Source organism: Lagopus muta, chromosome 29 (assembly GCF_023343835.1).
Source record: "Lagopus muta isolate bLagMut1 chromosome 29, bLagMut1 primary, whole genome shotgun sequence".
NCBI classification, from domain to species: Eukaryota; Metazoa; Chordata; class Aves; order Galliformes; family Phasianidae; genus Lagopus; species Lagopus muta.
In genome coordinates this window covers 2,088,811-2,111,635 of record NC_064461.1, presented here as the reverse complement: position 1 = coordinate 2,111,635, position 22,825 = coordinate 2,088,811, and the positions used below count along the sequence as shown (strand labels likewise).

Sequence of the window (22,825 nt, the reverse complement as noted above, 5' to 3'; positions counted from 1 at the left end):
GCGGCGCCATGGTAGACCCCGAAATCATCGCCTCGCTGTCCTGTCCCCCCCCATTTCAAGCCCCAGATGCGGGCTCAGGGTCGAGGGGGGAGGAAATGGGGCAGGGGGTCTCCATGGCGCCGCCACCGCGATACCTCGGTGCTCCCCCACCCTCGGGGAGAACGGGCTGGGGGTGACGTGGGGGGAGGGGTGACGTGGGGGGATGACATGGGGGTCCCTGCTGCAGGGCAGCGTCCCAGCGCGGAGCAGGATGGACGAGCAGCGGCGGCAGAACGTCGCCCTACCAATACCTGTGCCGCCTGGAGGAGGCCAAGCGGTGAGGCCCCCCCCTCCCCCAGCTCCCAAAACACCCCCCAGCTTGGGGGGGGGGGGAGGGGGGGGGGGGGTCCGACGTCAGAGAGGAGAGAAGGCACGGGCTGAGTGAGGGCTGTAGGGTTCCTTTGGAGGGGGAGGTTGGGGGGGCTGCCCTTCCCCGTGAGCACAAATGGGGGTGCAGGGGGGGGGGGGGGAGGTGGAGCTCGGTGCCACCCCTCTGTGAGCCCCCCCTTCCCCCCAACCCCAGCTGGATGGAGACCTGCCTGGGTGAGGAGCTGCCCCCCCCCACCGAGCTGGAGGAGAACCTGCGCAATGGCGTGCTGCTGGCCAGGCTGGGCCACCGCTTCGCCCCTGACGCCGTCCCTCCTGCGAGGATCTATGACCCCCAGCAGACGCGCTATAGGGTGAGGGGGGGGCGCACGGGGGGGCAGGTCCTATAGGGCGACCTTCAGGTGGCAGCTCAAAGCCTCCCTGGACCTCATAAGAGCAGATGGGGGATGGGGGTCCTCTCAGCCTCACGGGTCCATCGCCTTTAGGACTGCGGGTGGGAACGAACCCTGAGAGCTGGGCTGTCCTTGGGGGCCCGGGGGGGGAGGGGGGGGGGTGGTATTTATGGTGGGTGTCATCCTGACCCGTCTGCTCCTTGTGCAGGTGAGCGGGCTGCAGTTCCGGCACACAGACAACATCAACCACTGGCGCTGTGCCTTGAGCCGCCTCGGGCTTGCCCTCGGTGAGGCCCCCCCTCCCTGGGTATCCCCCAATGTTCCCCCCCACATCCTGGATGTCCCCCGCCGTGTCCTCCTCATCCCTGGATCCCTTTTGCTGTTTCTCCCCCGCTGTGTTCCCCCCATCCCGGGTCTCCCTCACTGTGTCCCCCCTCATCTTGTCCCCGGGTATCCCCCCCCCCTCTGCTGCATCCTCCCCCTCCTCCAAAACGTTCCTGGGTCCCCTCCCCCCCACTCCCTCTTCCCTGTGTGCCCCTCACTCTGTCCTTGTCCCTGGGTACCCTCCCTCATGTCACCTCCCTCCCCCAACATTGTCCCTGTCTGTGTCATCCCCCTCCCCCCCCCCCCCCCCTATCAACTGTGTCCCTGACTCTGGGTCCCCCCACTCCCACCTTCCTGCCCCCCCCAGGTTCCCCTTCAATGTGTCCCCCACCCCCTTTCCCTGCATCCCCCCTCTGGTGTGGCTGTGTCCCCCTTCCCCCCCCACCCCCCAAGCTGTATCCCTGTCCCTGGGCCCCCCCCCACTGTTCCCCCATCTCTGGGTCCTAGCAGAAGCCCCATAGGGGCTGTGTGTGTTTTGGGGTTGGGGGGGGCAGTGCAAGGGCTGCAGTGAGGATTCATCCCTCTGCCCCCCCTCCCCCCCCTCTTTGGACCCATCTCGATTCTGTCCCCCCTCTCACTCCCCCTTCAAATGGCTGCTGGGTGGCACTGGATGACCTCAGATCTTCCACCGGAGACCACCGACATCTATGACAAGAAGAACATGCCCAGGGCGGTGTACTGCCTGCACGCGCTCAGGTTCGGGGGGTCCCACTCCCACCCCCACCCCCGGCTGCGTCACTGCAGGACGGGCGCCTCTCCCTGCTGGTGGGGGCCGCAGACCCCCCTCCTGTCCCAGCAGTGGGGTGGGAGCTGACGCTGCGCTCCGTCCCGCAGTCTGTACCTCTTCAAGCTGGGGTTGGCCCCGCAGATCCAGGACCTGTCTGGGAAGGTGGACTTCACCGGTACGGCCCTGCGCGGGGGCTGCGGCTCTGGGTCCCTCTGGGGGGATGGATGGGGGTGGGACTGGGGGGAGGGGGGTCGTGGCGCTGGGGGCCGAGCGGTGCCATCTCCCCTGCTGCTCCAGAGGAGGAGATCAGCGACGCGGGGGCGGGAGCTGGAGAAGCTGGGGCTGCAGCTGCCTGCGTTCAGCCGCATCGGGGCATCCTGGCCGATGAGCTCTCGCTGGATGAGGCAGCAGGTGATGGGGGGGGGGTAGGGGGGGGGGGGGAAACATCCCCCGACCCCAGACGTGGGGCTGCCCTGGGGGTCTCGGCAGGTGGCGGCCCTCACGTGTCTCCTTTGCACGCTGCCCGCAGTGCACGCGGCCGTGCTGGCCATCAACGTGGCGGTGCAGCGCGCGGGGACGCGGCGCAGACCATGGAGGCGCTGCTCCACCCCGGGGCGATGCTGCGGGGGCTGCGCACGGCGCTGGCGGCCGCTTACCAGGATGTGCTGCGCGGGGCTCAGAGGGAGAAGGGCGGCCCGCAGGGAGTGGGTGAGAAATGGGGGACTGGGGGGTGAGGGAGGCGCTCGGCTCCTGCAGGGCCGGGGGAAATCGGTGAGAAATGGGGGGTTGGGGTCTTTTTTTCTTTACTCTTTGGATGTGGGCTGGGAAGCGAGCGGGGGACTCAGGACGGTGACAGCGGCACCCGCAGGTCCCAGAGGAGGGGGAGGACATCTACACCTGCTGCCTGACGCAGGAAGAGATCCAGGGGAGCATCAGCAGGGCCAACGGTGAGCCGTGCGCCCGCTCTCCTTCGTGGGGGGCTGTGGCCCCACTGTGCGTTTCCATGGAGAGATGACAGCTTTGTTTGGTGCGGGGGTTCGCTCTGACCCTGCTGTGCCCCCCTGCAGTGCACGCGGCTCTGGAGGAGGTGGACGACGCTGTGCAGAGAGGGGATGCGCTGCTGCTGCACCGTGCGCTGCAGGACCCTGCGCTGAGCCTCCCGCACCTCCAGCGGGACGACCTGCAGCTCTGCCTGGAGCAGCTCCGTGTGCAGCGGCAGCAGAAGGCTCTGGTGGGGGCTCGGAGCGGCGGTGCCTGCACTGGGGGGCTCTGGGTGGAGTTGCGGGGGTCCCAATGCTTTCTGCATCCATAGGAGCTGGGCTACGTGGAGCTGCTGGATGAGGAGGAGGTGGCCGTGGGCATCCAGGTGGCCAACGAGAGGGGAGAGTGAGGAGCGAGCCAGTGAGTGGGCATGGGGGGGATCCTACAGCTAGAATGGGGAATGGGGGATGTGGGGTTGTATGGGTGGGGGCCTGCAGTAGGGGGTCAGGGTAGGGGAGCTCTGGATCCTAGGAAAGGAGGGATGTGGGGCGGTGTGAACTGGGGGGGCTCTGGGGGACCTGATCTTATAAATGAGGGTGGCCGAGGGAGAAGGAGGGAGGGGTTGGGAGTGTGGGGGGGGCCGGGAAGGAGGGGTGGGGGAGTGCGGAATCCAGAGGGGCTGCAATGGGGCGCAGCTCCGCGCGGCTCCTCAGCCCCATCCCCGCTCTCTCCGGCAGCGCTGCGGGCTGTGAGCGCCATCAACGCGGCCATCCGGCGGGGGATCCCGGCCGCCACGCTGCAGGCGCTGCTGGAGCCGTCGGCGCAGCTCCCAGCCGCGCTGCCCCACGCTGCCGCGCTCTACCAACAGCAGCTGGCGCTGCTGCAGCGCCAGCACCCGAGGGTGGGGGGTCGCGGGGCGTCGTGGGGCGGGAAGGGGGGGGGGGGGGGCCGCGGGGGCTCAGGGTGCGTTTGTGCCCCGCGCAGGGCGAGCTGCTGCACGAGGAGCTGTTTGTGGCCGTGGAGATGCTCTCGGCCGTGGCGTTGGTGAACAGAGCTCTGGACGCCGGGAACCCCGAGGAGCTCTGGGCTGCGCTGCTCAGCTCTGCGCTGGGGCTGTCGGGTGTGGAGGAGGAGAATGCACGGCGGTGAGGGATGGGGGGTGGGTGAGGGGGTCTCTGGGGGGTGGTGGGGAAGGTTGGGTCCACAGCTCCTCTCTCTGCTTGCCTGGAAGGGAGGAGGCTGGCTGGGCGGTGGGCTTCCCTGCCTCCATCATCGATTCTTTATAATTGGAAAAGCCCTCTTGGATCGTCCCGCTCCAAATCCCCGTTCCCCCACTGCACCAGAACCCTTCAGGGTGGAGAAGACCCTCCCCAAACGATCCAGCCCCCCCCTCAGTGCGCTCAGAGTCCCTCAGGTTGGAAAAGCCCCCGGAGGTTTACAGCCCTCGAGCTGTAAATCCAGCCGTGCTCATTAAGGCTGATGGCATCTCGGAGATCATTCCGTGCCCCCTCGTGGAGCTGTTAAGGTTGGAGGTCTCCACGTCCAGCAGCCGGCCCGTGGCCCCCTGTGCCCGCTCACCCGCGGCATCGCTCAGCTTGGAGGAGACCTCCGAGTCCATCCCCCCCCATCCCCGCTCAACCGCCCCCAGGCAGCAGCCCGACTCTGCCCATTTCTGGGGTCGGTAAGCTTGTGAAGACCCCCGAGGTCACCCAGTCCAACCGCGGCCCCCCGCTCTGCCCTGCCCCGCGTTCCCCCCCGCCCCCCGCAGGTACTTCGACTCCTTGCTGCAGCTGAAGGACCGACGCAGGAAAGCCGGGGCGGAGTTCCTGAGCTGGACCGACATCCAGGACGGCGTGAACGCCACCAACTCCTCGGTGCGAGACGAGAACGACCGTGAGTCGCGCCACGCCGCGTCCCTCCGGGAGGGGGCAGGGAGTCCGGCGGCGCTACGCGGGGCCCCACAGCCTCCCATCCCGCAGGGCTGCTGGCGGTGCGGCGCATCAACGCGGCGCTGCGGCTCGCGGACCCGCAGAGGACCTTGGCGGCGTTGCTGCTGCCCGCGGCCGCTCTGCCCGACGTGCTTCCGCCCAACGCCCCGCGCTACCACCGCGTCCTCAGCCGCGCGCGGGCGGCCAAAGCCCAGGTGCGGGGCGGGGACGCGAAGGGCGGGCCGGGGGCTGCGGGCCGGGGGCTGCGGGCCGGGGGCTGCGGGCCGGGGGCTGCGGGCCGGGGGCTGCGGGCCGGGGGCTGCGGGCCGGGGGCTGCCCGGCTGGCTGGACGCCGATCCCCCTCCCCGGCACTTCAGGCCACCGAGGACGGCGGAGCTGAGCTGTGGTGGGAGGAGATCGAGCGCGGGGTGCGTGCGGCCAACGAGGAGACGGCGGCGGCGAGGCGCAGTGAGTGGGGCTGCGCCGGGCAGCTCTGCACCCTGTCCCCCCCAGTCCCTCCACCCATTTCTGCTCTTCTCCTTCCTGAGACCCTGATCTTTGATCCGCCCTATGCTTCCTCTTCACCAGGACCCCCATCTCTACACTCCTCCTGCCCCAGCCCCATCTCTGTAATCCCAATCCCTGAGTCCCTCCTCTGTCCCCCCGGGGCCCCCCATCTCTCCACCCCGCGTTCCCTCTCCCTCAGCCCCTCAGCTCTGCACTCCCCCTCCCCGATTCCCCCCGCCCTTCCTCACCCCACCCCCGTTCCCGCAGTGGCTCTGGGCACAGCCGCCATCAACCAGGCCATCAGGGAAGGGCGGGCGGCGCAGACGCTGCGGGTGCTGCGGAACCCGGACGTGGGGCTGCGCGGTGTGCGGGACGCCTGTGCCGCGGGGGGTACCAGGAGCAGCTGCAGGCGCTGGCGGCCACCAAGAGGCCAACGGGTACAGCGCGGGGATGGGAGCCCCCAGTCCTGTCCGGGAAGGAGGCTCAGCCCTGGTAGCACAGCGGCTGTACACGGGTTGCAGGGAGCACCAAACCCCGCTGGGTGCGGCACCGCCTGCGGGACGGCTCCGAGTTTTACCTGAGCCTGCAGAGCTTCGAGGGCAGCTGGGAGCGGCCGGGCGATGGGGAGCTGTGTGCCACGCACCTGAGCCGGGAGGAGATCCAGGTATGGGGCAAGCAGGGCAGCGGGGCCGGGGCAGTGCTGCGCAGAGCCGTGGGGGCGCCGGCCCTGGGCTGCCTGAGGCCGTGGGGGGGAATGGGGGCAGTGGGCAGCCTGAGCTGGGGGGCAGGGAGGTCCCCACCAACCCAGCTGTGAGCCCGAGGTTCTGCACTCTGTAGGATCCCTTCCAACCCACCTGCGCTGTGACCCCATGGTTCTACACTCTATGCAGTCCTTTGCAACCCAGCTGTGCTCTGATTCCATGCCCATAGGATCCCTTCCAACCCAACTGTGCTGTGATTCCCTGGTCTGCAAGGACCCCTTCCAGCCCAACGATGCCGTGGTTCCATGATCTGTAGGGCAGCTCCCAACATAACCAGACTCTGATCCTGTGTTCAGTGACCTGCAGGGTCCCTCCCAACCCCTGCTGTGATCCCATGGTCCCGTTATGTACGAGATCCCTTCCAGCCCAGCCGTGCTGTGGTTCCATGCTCTGTAGGGCAGCTCCCAGCCCCGCGGTGCTGCGGTGCCGTTTCCTCATCTCTGGGGTCTCTCAACCCAACCGTTCCGCCCTTCCATTCAGGTCCGTGGGGTCTGCAGGGCTCCATCGAAATGCTGAGGTGTGCAGAAACGCCTGCAGCCTTCCCAGCACGTGGCCTGGTGCTGCAATTGGCTGCAAAAAGGACGTGAAAGTTCTTAGCAAAGCGCCCTGGAAAACTTGGGAAAAAAATCAGGAGTTGTTGTGAGAAGCTGCTCTGAGGAGTTGCTTTTTCATGGAGCAAAAAAACCAAGCAACTCTTTCTTACCAACCTGTTGGTATAAATGGGCAAGGAGGAATTTTCCTTTAATTTCTTGGATTCTTTCCATTGCACATTTTGAATTTTGTGCCCTCTGAGCATTTGGCCGAAATGGGAGCCAAGCAGGCAGGGCAGATTCTGGTTACACCGCAGCGACGTTCAGATCCCAGTCTGGCCTCGAGTTGCCGAGGTTCTCTTTGGTTTTACGGCCTTCGGTTCAGTGCCAGAAGGGAGCGCAGCCCCAGTTCTGTGCACCTCCGAACTGCTGCCCGCTCCTTGTGGCGGCACCCGCTGCTGCCTCGGGGGGCCTCACTTGGGGGCTGCTGAAAGGTCCCTCCGTCCTGCGGCAAAACGTCTGCGCCGAGCTTTAATGTAGACTTTGGTGGATCCTGGTTTAGATGTGGCACTGAGGGACGCGGTTGGGTCGGTGTGGGGCTGGGGGCTGGGCAGGGCGATGTGGGGGAGGGGTACTGGGGGGGGCTGGGAGATGATGGGAGGTTGGCAATGGAGTGGGCAGCACTGGACTGGGTGACGCTGGGGGGTTGGTGCTGGGTTGGTGTTGGAATGGGGGGCGTTGGGGGGGTTGGTGTTGGAATGGGGGGCGTTGGGGGGGGTTAACACTGGGGGGTTGGAGTTGGATTGGCGATGGGTGATGGGGGGTTGGCGTTGGGTTGGCATTGGACTGGGGGATGTTGGGGGCTTGGTGTTGGACTGGGCGAAACTGGGGGAGCTGGTGTTGGGTTGGCGTTGGACTGGGTGACGTTTGGGGGGGTTGGGTGACACTGGGGGTCTGGCATTGAGTTGGCATTGCAGTGGGTGGTGTTGGGGGGGGCTGGCGTTGGGCTGGGTGACACTGAGGGGGCTGGTATTAGGATGGCATTGCACTGGGTGACGTTTGGGGGGGTTGGTGTTGGGTGGCACGGGGAATTGCTCCCAGCCTGAACGACTGCACGGGAGGCGCTGGTGCCGCTGCGCTCACCCAACACTTGGTGTCCCTGCAGTCCGTCATCACCCAAGTGAGCGCAGCCCACGACCGGCAGCTCCTGTGGGCGTCCAACGAGGCGGCCGTGCTGCGGCTGCAGGCCCTTCTGCGCGGCTTCCTGGCACGGCGGCGATTCGCGGCCCTGCGGCGGCAGCAGAAGGCAGCTGTGAGGATCCAGGTGGGCGGCGCAGCCGGGTCGGTTTCTTCTTGGGGTAACGAGGACGGAGGTCTGACCTCGCGTGGCACTGGGGGAGGGTCAGGTTTGGGTCTGGGAGCAGATCTGGAAGATGTCGTGTCAGTCCGGTTGCCGGGGGTTGCCGCCCCTGGAGGCGTTCAGAGCTGCAGAGAAGCGGCGCTGAGGGATGCGGAGGTGGGGATCGGTTGGGGTCGGACGCGGTGATCTTGGAGGACTCCTCCAAGCGGGGTGACTCCAGCAGTGGCTGCGGTGGGGGTGGCTGGGCAGTGGGCTGGGGTTCTGTGGATCTTCCCCCAGCCATCGCGATTCAATGATGGCACCGTGGGCTGGCGGTCGCACTGGGTGACGTTGGAGGTCCCTTCTGAGCTCGGCAACTCTGGGTGCACGGCGTGGGGATGGCTGATGGTTGGCCTCGATGACCTTGGGGTTCTTTCTTAACCTTAATTATTTAATCGCTCTATAACTGAGCGCAGTGGGGATGAGTCGATGCTTGGCCTCAATGGCCATGGAGATCTATTCCAGCCTTAATTACTTAACGATTCTACAGCTGAGCGCGGTGGGGATGGGCCGATGGTCGGACTTGTTGGAGGCAACGTCTAAGATCATCAAGTCCAACCGCCAACCCGTCCCACCGTGCCCACAGACGGGGGTCTTTTCCAACAGCAGTAGCTCTGCAGGGGTAGGAGTGGGGCTGCCGGGACGGGTTGTGGTCGCCAGGATGGCCGTGACCACGGTGGTCTCTTCCAACCTCAGCCGTTCTCTGGCTCTCCCCCCAGGCTTGCTGGAGGGGCTACCGGCAGCGCAAGGCTTTCCTGCAGCGCCTGCGCTTCCTGCGAGCCCACGTGGACGCCGTGATCAAGGTTGGCCTCCTCTGCCTTCATCCCCTGCTCCCATCTCCGTGTCGCCAGCGATGAGCGCGGCGTCCCTCCCTGCTTTGTGCTGCTGGGGGGAGCGGTGCAGCTGGGCGGCACTGGGGGGCTGTGCTCCCAGTATGGGGTGACCCAGCGCTCCCAGTATTGGGTGCAGGGACTCAGCGCCTCTGAGCACAGTGTGACCCAGTGCTCCCAGCACAGGGCACAGGGATGCGGTGCTTCCAGTATTGGCCCCAAAGACCCAGAGCTTCCCAGCATGGCTGGAGGTACGCAGTGCTCCCAGTCTGGGCCGACCCAGCGCTCCCAGTAGCAAGCCCAGAGACCCAGCCTTGACCCTGTGGTGCCGGGGGGTTTGGGTGTGTGCTCCCAGTATGGGACGCAGGGACCCAGTGCTCCCAGTACAGTGACCGAGTGCTTCCCAATGATTTCCCAGTGTGGGGCAGGGGCACCCAGTGCTCCCGGTGCTCCCAGGATGAGAGCAGTGCCTCGGTGCTCCCAGCTCCCTGCCCTCTGTGCATCAGGCCGTGCTGCTCCTGTGGTCCCTGCTGGGCTCTGAGCGGCCGCACCGTGCAGAAGCAGAGCTGTCCCTCCTTCTCCCACCCCCACGGCTGCCCCATGTCTGTTCCTCCCTCCCCCCCCCCACTGGTTCTGAAGGAGCGTCTCCCCCCAGATCCAAGCATCTGTGAGGATGTGGAGGGCTCGGAAAAGGTACCAGGAGAGGCTGCGCCACTTCAGGAAGAACGTGAGCGATGGATGGGGCTGAAGCCCGTCCTGCTGTGGGTGCTGCACCCCGCAGCCCCTGGAGGAGCCCTGCGGAGGGAGGAGGGTGGTGGTGGGCGAAGGAAGTTATGGCAGCACAGGGTGGTGTGCGCTGCGATGGGCAGGGAGAGGAAAATGCTCCAAAAACCCAACGGAGGCTTTGAGGTCTCTGATGGAGGGAGGGTCTGGGGGGGGAAGGCTGTGGGCACACAGTGCGGGGATGGAGCTGACAGGAAGGGCTGAGGGGGGATCCCTGAGAGACCCTGGGGTCTGGGTGCCACCAAAGGGTCACATCCTGATGCTCTTGTTGGTGTTGGCAGCTCGGAGCTGTCATTAAGATCCAGGCTTTTGTGAGAGCTAACAAAGCCCGCGGGGACTACAGGATGCTGGGTGAGTGCGGCTGGGGGTGAGGGGGGGTGGGTGTGTGCTCCCAGTACGGGGCACAGGAACACAGTGCCTTCCCAGTAAGGGCCGTCCCAGCGCTCCCAGTAAGGGCCGTCCCAGCGCTCCCAGTAAGGGCCGTCCCAGTGCTCCCAGTAAGGGCTGTCCCAGTGCTCCCAGTCCCTGCCCGCTCCCACCTGGGGCCGCACGCTGATGCTGCTGTGCCGCTGCAGTCCATGAGCACAGCCCTCCGCTGGGCGCCGTGCGGCGCTTCGTCCACGTCCTGGAGCAGAGCCAGCACAACTTTGTGGAGGAGGCGGAGGTGCTGCGGCTGCGGGAGGAGGTGGCCAAAAGGATCCGTGTGAGCCAGCAGCTGGAGGGCGACCTGAGCCTCATGGACGTCCAGATCGGGCTGCTGGTCAGGAACCGCGCCACGCTGCAGGTGGGGAGCAGGCAGGATGGGGGGGGGGGGTCGTGGCTTCTTCTCTGCAAGAGCGCTTGGGCACCTGAATGGGCTGCTGGGGGGGGGGGGGGGCACCATCCCTGGAGGTGTTGGGCTGCCGGGGTGAGGTTGGACCGGATGATCTTCAGGTCGTTACGGTTGGAGAAGAGCTGTGGGGTCACCCAGTTCCACTCCACAGCCCCCCCTCGCTGCACACACTGCCAGTGGAAGAGACCCCTCCCAGCGGGTGCTGGGTGCTGGGGGCGCCCATGGTTGGGCTGGGCCATAGAATCACGGAACGGCCGGGCTTGGAAGGGACTCCAGGCTGACGGAGCTCCAACCCCACCCTGCTGCCAACCTCCCCACGTTTCACAGCAGCCCAGGCTGCCCAGGGCCCCATCCAGCCTGGCCTCCAACCCCTCCAGGGATGGACGGGGCATCGCAGCCTCTCTGGGCAGCTGTTCAGCCCCTCACCGCTCTCCCAGCACACAACTTCCCTGAGCCCCAGCCTCCAGCTGCCCTCCCTCCGCTTCCAGCCGTTCCCTGCTCTCATCTCCCCTGCCCAAGAGCTGCCTCCCCTCCTGGCTGCAGGCTCCCTGCAGGCGCTGCAGGCTGCACTCAGCTCAGCCCCAGCTCCTCTTCTCCATGCTGAACGAGCCCAGCTCCCTCAGCCTGGCTTTGCAGGGAGCTGCTGCAGCCCCTGCTCATCTCCAGCTCCTCTGGCTCCTCTCCCACAGCTCCCTGTCCTTCTTGTCCTGGGGCTCCAGCCCTGGACGCAGTGCTGCAGACGGGGCCTCAGAGAGCAGAGCAGAGGGGGACGATCACCTCCATGTCCCTGCTGCCCCCCCTCTGCTGATGGCGCCCAGGACCCCGTTTGTTTCCCAGCTGCAGTCACACCCTGCTGGCTCCCGTTCAGCTTTTCATCGCTCAGGACCCCCAGGTCCTTCTGTGCAGGGCTGCTCTCAAGGACAACCCAGTGCTCCCTTATGGCCCATCTCGGTGGTCTTTTCCAAGCGCACCGATGCTGGGGGTGGGAGTGGTGGGGGGGTCAGGGTGGTGGGGGGGTCGGGGTGACCCACGGGTCTCTTCCAGCCATAGCAATGCATTGGTTCCCCCCTGCAGGAGGTGGTGTCGCAGTGTGGGAAGCTGACCAGGAAGAACAGGGAGCAGCTGTCGGAGCTGATGTGCCTGGACAAGCAGAAGGGGCTCAAATCTCTCAGCAAGGAGAAGCGGCAGAAGCTGGAGGCCTACCAGCACCTCTTCTACCTGCTGCAGGTGGGCTGGGGGGCAGAGGGTCCCTGCTGCCCACCTCTCTGAGGTGCTGGGACTGAGCGCAGCTCTCCGTTCCGCTCCTCCCCTGCAGACGCAGCCCGGGTACCTGGCCAGGCTGCTCTTCCAGGTGCCTCAGAACAAATCCACCACGTTCCTGCAGCCCGTCATCTTCACGCTGTTCGGCTACGCTTCCCACCCGCGGGAAGGCTTTCTGCTGCTGCAGCTCTTCAAGGCGGCCCTGCAGGAGGAGATCAGGTTGGGGGGGGGGTGACCCCCGTGCAGGGTCTGCTGTGGTGAGGAGATGTGAGGATGGGTGTTGAGATTGCTGGGGAAGAAAATAGGTTAATTTTGGGTAGATTTGCAAAAAGCTCCGTTTTAGTCGGAGTCAACACTGCAGGTCTCCAAATGGAGCATGAGGGGCTGCAGTCAGTGCAGCTCCAAAATCTGACTCTGTGCAGACGCCCATTCGCTCTCCCTTAGCAGAACTGGGGGCTGCACCGCTGACCTGCCCGTCCCTGCTGCTTGGTGACGGATGCTGTGAGGGCGAAATGTGGGGGAAGGGATTGGTGGTCAGAAAGGCTTTTAGGGCCGCCCTTGTGCTCTCCTGGACTTCGTGCAGCCTTTGGCACTGCCCCGTCCCCGCGGAGAAGCTGGGATGGCAGCCGGTGGGCAGCCAGGCACTGGGGGGTCCCACAGGGCTCTGTTCTGGGGCTGCTCCTAGGAACACCTTCATTGACCTCAGTAGGTCTGCAGATGGCAGCAAGCTGGAAGGGCTGCTGGTCTGCCTGAGGGCAGAAAGGCGCTGCAGAGGGACCTGGATAGACTGGATCGATGGCCAAGGCAAAATGATTTCGGTAGGGCCCAGTGTGGGGTCCTGCATTTTGGTCACAGCAACCCAGGCGACCCTGCAGGCTTGGGGAGGAGTGGCTGAAAGCTGCCTGATGGACAGGGAGCTCAGTGTGCTCATGGCTGAAGGCGAGCCTGCAGTGTGCGCAGGGGGCCGAGAAACCAACGGCGTCCTGGCTGGGATCAGGAGTGGCGAGGGGAGCAGGGAAGTCGTCCTGCCCTGCGCTCAGCGTTTGTGAGGCCTCAGCTCCAGTTTGGGTTTGGGCACCTCTGTACAGAAAGGGCACGGAGGGGCCGCAGCAGGGCAGAGCAGGGCAGCGAGGCTGGGGAAGGGCTTGGAGAAGGTGGGCTGTGAGGAGAGAGCGAAGGAGCGGAGCTGTTTGTTGTGGGGGAGAGGAGGCTGAGGAGACCTTGCTGCTCTCTGCCCGCCCCTGAACGGCGGTCGCAGCACCGCTGACAGGACGGGGGGAAACGGCCTCACTGTGCCAGGGGAGGTTCAGGTTGGTGTCAGGACAAACCTGTGTGCAGAGAAGGGCTGTGAAGCCCTGGGATGGGCTGTGAGGGAGGGATGGAGGCCCCGTCCCTGGGGGCGCTGAGGTCTGGATGTGGTGCTCGGCCTGGGTTCGCAGAGGGCTGCTGGAGGCGGGCAGCGCAGCTGGGCTGTGGTTGGACTCGGTGTCTTTTCCAACCTGAGCGGTTCAGGTGTTCTGTGAAAAACCCCTCACAAACTGAGAACAGCAGCCGCTGCTCAGCCAGCTGTTGGTGCGGTGGCCGTGGCTGCTCCCCACGGGCAGATTCCAGCAAGGTGCTGGCAGAATCGCTGAGCTGACAGCAGGGAGCGTCAAAAAAGCGTTCTGCAGCAGCCGAGAATTCGCTCCATCACGGAGCGTCCACAGCTGCTGTCGTTTCCACGCCAATAAATAGGAGGCGTCAGTTCTGGAGCGGGCAGCTGAACCACGCCGCGTCCGGCTCCATCCCTGTGCCCGTCTCTCTGCAGGTGCAGAGTGGATCACATCCACGACATCCTGACGGGGAACGCCGCCGTCATCCGCATGGTGGTCAGCTTCTACCGCAGCGCCCGCGGGCAGAGCGCCCTGAGGCAGATCCTGGGCCGCCCGGTGCGGGAGGTGCTGCAGGATGCGACCCTCAGCATCCGAACCGACCCCGTGGACATCTACAAGGCGTGGGTCAACCAGGCCGAGTCACAGAGCGGGCAGAGGAGGTGAGGTGGGGCAGGGCGGGGGCTCAGCTGGTGCCGGGGGGGGGGAGGTGGGATGGGAGGCTCAGCTCGGTGTCGGGGTGCTGAGGTTGGGTGGGGGCTCAGCCCGGTGCTGGTGTGGTGAGGTGGGGTGGGGGGCTCAGCTGGTGCTGCGGAGCGAAGGTTTGGGTGGGAGGGGGGGGCTCACCTTGTGCTGGGTTACCAAGGTGGTGAGGTTGGGTGGGGGCTCAGCCCAGCGCCGAGGTTTGCTGGGGGCTCAGCTGGTGCCGGGCTGGTGATGGGCACTGGGTGTCCTCGCGCAGCGGGCTCCCATACGAGGTGAGCCCCGAGCAAGCCCTCTGCCACCCCGAGGTCCAGCGGCGCCTGGACGTCTCCGTCCGCACTCTCCTCACCGTGACAGAGAAGTTCGTCTCTGCCATCACCTCTTCTGTGGATCAAATCCCGTGCGTACCCCGCAGGGCTCCCCACGTCCCCACAGCGCGGCCCCGGGAGGGCAGGGGGGACGCTGGGGGGTTTCCGTCCCTTTCCTTGCTGTGGGAATTCCTTTGAGCTGCCGGCAAGGAGAGAAGCGATGTCAGCTCCTCCGCTGATGCCCAGAGGTGCTTTTGGCCTCTGAACCCAAGCGCTCTGCTCCTGGGGTGCAGCTGTAAGGAAGGGAGTCAGGAGGAAGGCTTCCTCTGGGGCGGTGCGGGCTGGCAGCTGGGCAGATGGGGACGGGGATTCCTGAGACCCAGTGGATTTGGCACCCGGTCCCTCACCGCATGCTGACCCACCTCCTCCCCTGTGCTCTCTCCAGCTATGGGATGCGCTACGTGGCCAAAACCCTGCGGGCGTCCCTGGCTGAGAAGTTCCCCAAAGCCTCGGAGGAGGAGCTGGACAAGGTGCCTGGGGGCTGCGCTGCCACGCGGGCTTCCCAGCACCCCTGGGTTTGTGGGAGGGGGATCTCGCTCCAGGATGTCCCTCAGTTGCCACTTCCCTCTCGATTTCGTGACCTTCACGACCCAGTGCTCCCAGTATGGGCACAGGGACACGCTGCTTCCCAGTATGGGCTGACCCAGTGCTCCCAGTATGGGTGCGGGGGCCCAGTGCTCCCAGTATAGAGACCAGCAGAGACCTTCAGTGGAAACGTTGCCTGGATCAGATGCCTCCTGCAGGCACTCTGTGCGGGGGTCCCATAGAGCAGCCCTCCCCCCCGCTGCGCAGGCTCTCCAACGCGGCCGTCTCCCGCCCCACAGGTGGTGGGGAACCTCCTCTACTACCGCTTCATGAACCCGGCCGTGGTGGCCCCCGACGGCTTTGACATCGTGGACGTCTCAGCCGGGGCAGCCCTGCGCCCTGAGCAGCGCCGCAGCCTCGGCTCCATCGCCAAAGTGCTGCAGCACGCGGGCCGCACGGAAAGCCTTCGAGGGGGAGAACGCGCACCTGTGTGCGGCCAACCACTACCTGGAGGAGACACACAGCAAGTTCCGGTGGGTGCTGGGGGGGTGGCATGGCGGGGGGGGGGGGGGTGGTGATGGTGGTGATAGCAGTGAGGGTGGCAATGGCAGCGGCAATGGTGGTGATGTTGGTGGCAATGGTGGCGATGGCGGCGGTGGTGATGGTGGCAATGGTGGCAGTGGGGATGGTGGTGATGGTGGTGATGGTGGCAGTGGGGATGGTGGTGATGGTGGCAGTGGTGGCGGTTGGCCCGAGGCTCAGCACGGTGATCCCACAGAAGGTTCATCGCCGCCGCCTGCCGCGTCCCGGAGCCCGAGGAGAGGTTCAACATGGACGAGTACTCAGAGATGGTGGCCGTGGCCAAACCCGTCGTCTACATCACGGCGGGGGAACTCGTCGCCACGCACAGGGTGAGGGGGGCGTCGGGGGCTCGCCGTCCCCTGGAGGGGCTCAGGGCCCGCAGTGATGCGACGCTGAGGGATGCGCTCAGCGGGGGGGGGGGGCGGTGGGTCAGGGTTGGGCTCGTTGGAAAAGCCCCCCCCGAGACCAGCGGGTCCCACCCCACGTCCCCGCTGTGCCTGCGGATGGGGTCACACGATCGCTGAGGTTGGAGGAGACGTCTGAGATCGTCCTTTGTGTCCCTGTGACGGGGGGGTGCGAGGGTTGGACCTGAGGTCCTGGGGGGCTTTTCCAACCTTGGTGATCCCAGAAGTGAGCAGGGATGGGCCGATGGTGGAGCATCACTGAGCCGCAGCCGTGCTGCAGCGCGGCGCCCCTCCATCCCACGGTGTCACCCAGCCAGCAGTTCCCAGCAGGGCTGCACAGCCCCTCTGGATCCCATCGTGTTTCCCACAGCAGATCGGTCCCCTCTGCTCCGCCCGAATCCCCGCTCTGCAGCCCCCTTCCCAAACCCCCTCACTTCACAAACTTGAGCACAGAGGATTTCTGTGGCCCTTTGCTCCAAGTCCCCCTTCCCCCCCGCGCCCCTTTGCCACTGACTCCTTGTTCTCACTGCTCAGCTCCTCCTCGAGCACCAGGACTCCATCGCACCCGACCCCAGGGACCCTCTGCATGAGCTGCTGGAGGACCTGGGTGAGCTTCCCACTGTCCAGGCCCTGGTTGGTACGTAGAGAGCTGTGCCATCGCACCCCTCCCCCTCATCCCGGCCAACCCCCCCCCCCCTCACTCCGGTCTCCTTCCCATAGGAGAGAGTGCTCCCAGCCCGGGGGGGGGCACGGAGCCCGCGCTGTCGCAGCTCAGCAGCGTGGAGATCTCCCTCACCCTCACCGGGAAGCCGCTGCCGGAGGTGGGCGGCGAGCAGAGCAATGGCAGGAGCTTGCTGCTGAGGTGAGGGTGGCGCTGATGGCTGCCCCACGGCCGCAGCCTTCGGGATCCTTTGGGGGGGGATGTTGGCTCAGGCGCTCAGCAAAGAAACCCTTTGGACGTGCGGTGGTGGAGCGGAGCGGGCGCCTCACCCCCTCCTGTCCCCAGCACCAAGCAGATGCTGGTGGACGTCATCCAGTGCCAGCCAGGAGGGTCCCTCACGGAGATCCTGCGGACGCCGGCGTCGGAGCTGGAGGTGAGAGTGGCGAGCTGCAGCCCGTGAATGTGGGGCTGGCCCTGCCCCACGGCCCTGACCCACAGCCCTGCCCCACAGCCCTGCCCTGCGCCCCTGCAGCCGCTGCGCTCTATTTTGCAGAACCGAGGGGTGCTTTGGGCTTAGGGCAAAACATGTGAGAGCTGGGAGCTCCATCTCGCACACACTGTGCGCCCCCTGCCCCACAACAAGCATCCCATCACCACCCAGCACCCCAGGAAGCCTCCCAGCACCCCGTCCCCCTTCTGCCCCCCAGGAAGCCTCCCACCACCACCTGATGCGCCGGCGGGCGCTGTGGGACTCCCAGACCCCCCCCAACCTGAAGCACCGCCGCTCGCTGGTGGCCGCCGGCCAGCTGAGCTTGGAGGAGAAGAAGCGGAGGATCGTGCGGAACCTGCGGCGCCTGGAGGGCCTGGGGCTGGTGGCTGCAGCCCAGCACTACCAGGGGCTCGTCAACGAGCTGGCCAAGGCAAAGCGGGGGAGATGGGCGGCGTTCTGGGAGGGAGGGGGCGACTTCATTTACGCAGCATTGCTTCATGTTGAGAGCTGTTAAAAGGAGGAGCAGGGGGTCACGGAATCGTCAGGGTCAGAAAAGCCCTCCGGATCACTGAGCCCAGTGCAGCCCACTGAGCCGGTCCTTAAATGGGGTCACTGAACATTGGGTTGGAAAAGACCTCCGAGGCCACCGAGTCCAACCGCTCCCAGCCTGTCCCTGGCTGGGACGCAGAGTCCTTAGGGTTGGACATCTCCGAGGTCACCACCCATGGCCACTCACCACGTCCCTAAGGAGCGTCACAGAACGGTTAGGGTTGCAGAGTCGAGTCCAATCCCAACTCCTCTTGCTGTGCCCATCAGCAGGACCCCAGAACCATCAGGTTGGAGAAGACCTCAGAGGTCCCCGAATCCAACCCAGCCCCGGCCCCAAAGAGCCCTTGGGCTTGCAGAAGGCCCCCAGGCTCCAATCCAGCTGTGCTCTGATGCACGCTGCGCTCGGTGGCTCTGGCGAAGCTCAGGGAGTTTCCTTCCAGCTCGCGGCTCCGTTCCCCGCAGGACATCCGCAACCAGCGGCGCTACCGGCAGCACCGCAGGGAGGAGCTGCTGAAGCTGCGGCAGACGCTGCGCGCCCTCGACGCCAAGACTTCGTTCTACGAGGAGCAGATCGATTATTACAACCAGTACATCAGGAGCTGCCTGGACGGCCTGGCAGCCGGCCACAAGTGCGTTGCCTTTAGGAGAAACCCCACAGAACCCGATGGCACCGAGCGAGGCGTTGTGCCCCTGTGGCCGGCGATGGCGGTGCTCCGTGCGCCCCTTCTCTTCCAGGCTCGGCGGGAAGAACAAGAAGCTGCAGCCCCTGCGTTACAGCGCCGCGCGGCTCTGCGAGATGGGGGTGCTGCTGGACATCCAGGACCTGCCGGCCAGCCAGTGCGTCCCGCGGCCCCGGGGGGTCTGAGTTCAGGCTGGGGAGCTGGGGGCGTCCCTGCTGGGGGCTGGGGGGGGACCGGGGGGCTTTGGGCGGCTCCTTCCAACTCCGGTGGTTCTGTGATTCCCTTGCCTTAATGATCGTTCACAGAGCCGTAGGATGGTGGGGGTGGGGAAGGTCCTTGAAGGTCAACCATGGAGAGCTTTGGGGTGGGGAGGACCTTGAAGGTCATCCTTAGGGCCATCAGAACATGGGAACAGTTTGGGTTGCAGGACCTTTGCCCCGGCTCTCTGCAGGGGCTGGGACCAGATGACCTCTGGGGGCTCCTTCCACCTCCAATGGTTCTGTGGGCCCACGATCCTGCAGCCGCGTGGGGCTCACAGGTGGGGGTTGGTGTGGGGCAGCCCCACGGCGCAGGCTGGGTGAGTTGCCTTCAGGCTCTGCTGGGGGAGCAGCAGGACTCAGAGCAGATGGGAGCTGTGGGTCTGTGCTGGGGGGGCTGCGTGGCTGTGTGACCCCACAGTTAATTGGGGGGGGGGGTCGGGGGGGCTGCGCCACAGCCTCGCAGCCATTCGAGGCAGCGGCTGCCCATCCCCCAGGCTGAAGAACGTCGTCTTCGACATCGTCCCGTGCCAGGAGCCCGGCTGCTTCCAGGTGAAGGCCCAATTCATGGGCATCGACATGGAGCGCTTCCAGCTGCGCTACCAGGTGGGAGACCCCGGGCCGGGGGGGCGGGCAGGGGGCTTTGGGGGGGGCGGTGATGGCGGTGATGGCAGTGATGGTGGTGATGGTGGTGATGGTGGCTCCTGCGCAGGAGCTGCTGCAGCTGCAGTACGAAGGCGTCGCCGTCATGAAGATGTTCGACAGAGCCAAAGTCAACGTCAACCTGCTCCTCTTCCTGCTCAACAAGAAGTTCTTCAAGAAGTGAGCGGCGCTTTGGGGGGGGGGCGCTGGGGGTGATTCCCACTCCCCCCCTCCCCGCTCCCCCCCACCTCCCTTTCTGCCACAGCCGCAGCAGAGCTGGGCTCAGGGTTGACCCCAAGCCCTGTGGCAGTGGGGGCCGGCAGGAGCTGCTGCGGCTCTGTGTGCAAAGTTTGGGGGGGGGGGGGGGTCTGTGCTGCATGGCTGCTGCATGAGGACGCTGCAGGCTGTGGCGCCGGGCTGCCGTGCAGGCGGCTGGAAGTGCAATAGGGGGGGTTTTCCCGGCGCTGCATGCGGTGCCTGCGGGCTGCGGGGGTCCCGCGCTGTGCTCAGCCCGGGGGCCGCTCTACTGCTCCGCTCATCCCGAAGCGTGACTTCAGCGCGGCGCTTTTGAAGCTCTGCCTCCGCCTTCCCTCCCCCTCCGTCCTCCTCAGGAGCTCCCAGGGACCCGGGGGGGCTGCGGTCCCGGTGTTGCTGCCGTGAGGCGGAGCCCCTCGCTGGGCTCCCGTTGGGAGGAGCTGCTGCGTTTCTTTTTATCGTATCAAAGCTGCCCCCCCCCTCCCCCGCTTTTTGCTGCCCCCGCGCGTTTCTTCAGAATAAAGGTGGATAAGGAGAAAGGAAAGAAAGCCCTGCAGAGCCCCCCCCCTGCTTCAGGTTCAGCCCAGGGCGGAGGGGGGGCAACCCTAAAAGCCACGGAACCAGGCAGTGGGGCAGGGTTGGGGGGTGAGGGCCCTCAAAGACCGCAGGGTGCTGGGATCACGGCGTCACAGGGTTGGAAGGGAGCTGAAGGATCGTAGGATGGGGGGGGTGGGAGGGATCCTATGGGTCACAGAGCAAAGGGGTCGCGGTGCGGGAGGGTTGGCGGGGAGCTGAAGGATCGTGGAAGCGCAGATGGAGTTGGAAGGGATCCTGCAGAGCCACGGGGTCACGGCGCTTTGGGTCGGAGAGGAGCTGAAGAACCGCAGAGCCGTGGAATGGTTGGGATGGAAGGGATCCTGTGGGTCAGAGCAGTGGGGTCACAGCACGGCGCGGTGGATCGAAGGTTGTAGGGCGATGGGGGTCACAGCGTGTGGGGTGGAAGGGACCTGAGGGTCGGGGGGTGGGAAGGGATCCGTCCTATGGGTCACAGAACCACAGGGGAGGTTGGATGGAGGGGATCCTGTGGGTCACAGCGCGGCTGGGTGGAGGGGACATGAAGGACCTTGGGGTCATGGAACGTCGAGTTGGAAGGGATCCTGTGGGTCAGAACTGGGGGCACCGAGCTCAGCGTCACTGCGGGCCGGGGACACGGCGGTGTCGTTCTGTTGGTGGCCCCGCATTGGTGGCCCTGCATTGGTGGCACTGAATTGGTGGCGCTGCATTGGTGGCACCGCATTGGGGCCCTGCATTGGTGGCACAGCATTGGTGGCGCTGCATTGGTGGCCCCGCATTGGTGGCCCCACATTGGTGGCCCCGCATTGGTGGCGCTGCATTGGTGGCGCTGCATTGGTGGCCCCACATTGGTGGCGCTGCATTGGTGGCCCCACATTGGTGGCGCTGCATTGGTGGCCCCGCATTGGTGGCCCCACATTGGTGGCCCCGCATTGGTGGCCCCACATTGGTGGCGCTGCATTGGTGGCCCTGCATTGCTGTCCCATTGCTGGGGACGCACAGCGCTGGCCGTGCAGCATTTTGTGATTTTGGACAAAATTCCCTTCGGCGCCCACTGTTCCCACATCAGGGCCCTGCCTCCCCCCCCACCCCACATTTACCCCCCCACTCCCCCCCCCAGGTGTGGGGCTCTGGGGGTCTGGGTGTGCAGGGGCTGGCCCCAGTTGGGGGTCCCCAAATGAGGGGGGTGGGGAAACTGAGGCAGCGGGCGCTGGGAATGGAATGGAGTGGAATGGAATGGAATGGAATGGAATGGAATGGAATGGAATGGAGTGAAATGGAATGGAGTGGAATGGAATGGAGTGGAATGGAATGGAATGGAATGGAATGGAATGGAGTGGAGTGGAGTGGAGTGGAATGGAATGGAAGGGAATGGAGTGGAATGGAATGGAATGGAATGGAATTGGAATGGAATGGAATGGAATGGAGTGGAGTGGAGTGGAATGGGGGCAATGGGATTGGGGATGGGATGCGGGAAAGGGGAACGGAAGAATGGGAATAGTGGGGGAATGGGGAACGGAAGGGGGGAAATGGGCGGGTGGGGGTGGTGGGAATGGCGTCTGAGCCGGGGCTGCTGAGCCGTGCCCCGCCGGAGCCCCCCGCCCCACGGCAGCCCGGGGCTCAGCGCTCACAGCGGCCCGTTAACGGGCGCCTTCACCGGGTGCGGCGGCCCCGGGGGCCGCGAGAAAACGCCGCCCCGAAAAGCGCCGTGCGGGGCTGGGGGCCGAGCCGAGCCTCCCGTCCACCGCCCGCCCCGCACGTTGGAGGGGGGCGCGTCCAACCCCGCGGGGAAACCGCGACCGAACTGCGGCTGTGGAACGGAGGGACGAAGTGTGAATGTCGGCGACAGAGAGCGGGGGGGGAGGCGATGGTGGAGATGGTGGAGATGACGATGAAGATGAAGGTGAAGATGAAGATGAGGGTGGAGATTATGGAGATGGTGGAGATGGTGGAGATGGTGGAGATGATGAAGATGAAGATGAAGATGATGAAGATGGTGGAGATGGTGGAGATGATGAAGATGAAGATGAAGATGATGAAGATGGTGGAGATGGTGGAGATGATGAAGCTGATGATGAAGCTGATGATGAAGATGATGGGCGCTTCCACAGAGCAGCGCCGCTGCCCCCCCCCCGCAGCCGGGAGCCGTCGTGCCGGCACAGCTGGGAGCCGCGCCCCATAGAAATGGGCTCCCTGTGGGGCGGCCCTACAGCTCGGCACGTGTCCCCCCCCCCCCCCCCGAGCAGCGGCGCCTCCTCCAAATCCGCGTCCCCTCGGCTGAGCGGCGCTCGGTCCGACCCCGCGTCATCGCGGCCCGTGGCCCCACAGCACCGATTTCCCCCTCTGCCCCCATTGAGGAACGCGGCCGGCGGGCGAGCGTGGGGTCGGCGTGGGCCGGGGGGGATTTGGGGCGAGTGGGGCTGAGGTGCGGGGCTTGTGGGGTCAGTGTGGGGGATGGGATGAGATATGGGGTCTGTGTGGGGATGGGATGCCGGCGGAATGTGGGGGATGTGGGGTCGGTGTGGGGCTGACCGCGACACACGTCCCAGTCTATGGGGCAGCGCTCCGCACTTGGGGGGCACTGGGACGCCCCTCTGAGCTGCCCGTGAGCTGGGGGGCCGTGGGGTGCAGCGGAGGCGTCCTGAGCCCCCACATGGGGCAGCGCTGCGCAGCCCACGGCCCCACAGCCACCCGTGGGGCGGAGCCACAGCTGAGCGTGGCACCAAACCGGGGCCGCGGTGCCCCGAGCGTCTGTACCCACAGCTATGGGGCAGCCCCACATCGATCCCATCCCCCAGCTATGGGGCAGCCCCCCCAGCGCCCCCACCCCTCGGCAGTGGGGCAGCCCTACACGGACAATACCCACAGCTATGGGGCAGCTCTACATTGCTCCCACCCCGCAGCTATGGGGCAGCCCCACACCGACCCCATCCCTCAGCAACGGGGCAGCCTCCAGCCCCCCAACCCCTCAGCAGTGGGGCAGCCCTACAGCGACAATACCTACAGCTATGGGGCAGCTGTACATCGACCCCATCCCTCAGCTATGGGGCAGCCTCCAGCCCCCCATCCCTCAGCTATGGGGCAGCC

General features: G+C 65.8%; 1 protein-coding gene across 1 annotated transcript; it reads left to right on the top strand.

Moving 5' to 3' along the window:
• Positions 1-250: 250 nt before the first annotated feature.
• On the top strand, positions 251-19,684 carry IQGAP3 (IQ motif containing GTPase activating protein 3). The gene is given in 43 exon segments (XM_048929375.1): positions 251-280; positions 282-316; positions 563-719; positions 967-1,045; positions 1,763-1,838; positions 1,977-2,044; positions 2,167-2,183; positions 2,185-2,236; positions 2,239-2,280; positions 2,399-2,436; positions 2,439-2,573; positions 2,726-2,816; positions 2,937-3,100; positions 3,182-3,255; positions 3,574-3,751; positions 3,835-3,995; positions 4,619-4,743; positions 4,830-4,993; positions 5,156-5,246; positions 5,553-5,668; positions 5,671-5,722; positions 5,807-5,949; positions 7,742-7,900; positions 8,695-8,778; positions 9,461-9,532; positions 9,870-9,939; positions 10,164-10,372; positions 11,495-11,647; positions 11,736-11,899; positions 13,488-13,712; positions 14,012-14,152; positions 14,506-14,590; positions 14,945-15,094; positions 15,096-15,178; positions 15,424-15,556; positions 16,166-16,268; positions 16,352-16,493; positions 16,638-16,725; positions 17,000-17,212; positions 17,794-17,960; positions 18,067-18,168; positions 18,766-18,874; positions 18,981-19,684. Coding segments are annotated over 43 exon segments (4,854 nt in total). The 3' UTR covers positions 19,095-19,684.
• The last annotated feature ends 3,141 nt before the right edge of the window (positions 19,685-22,825 follow it).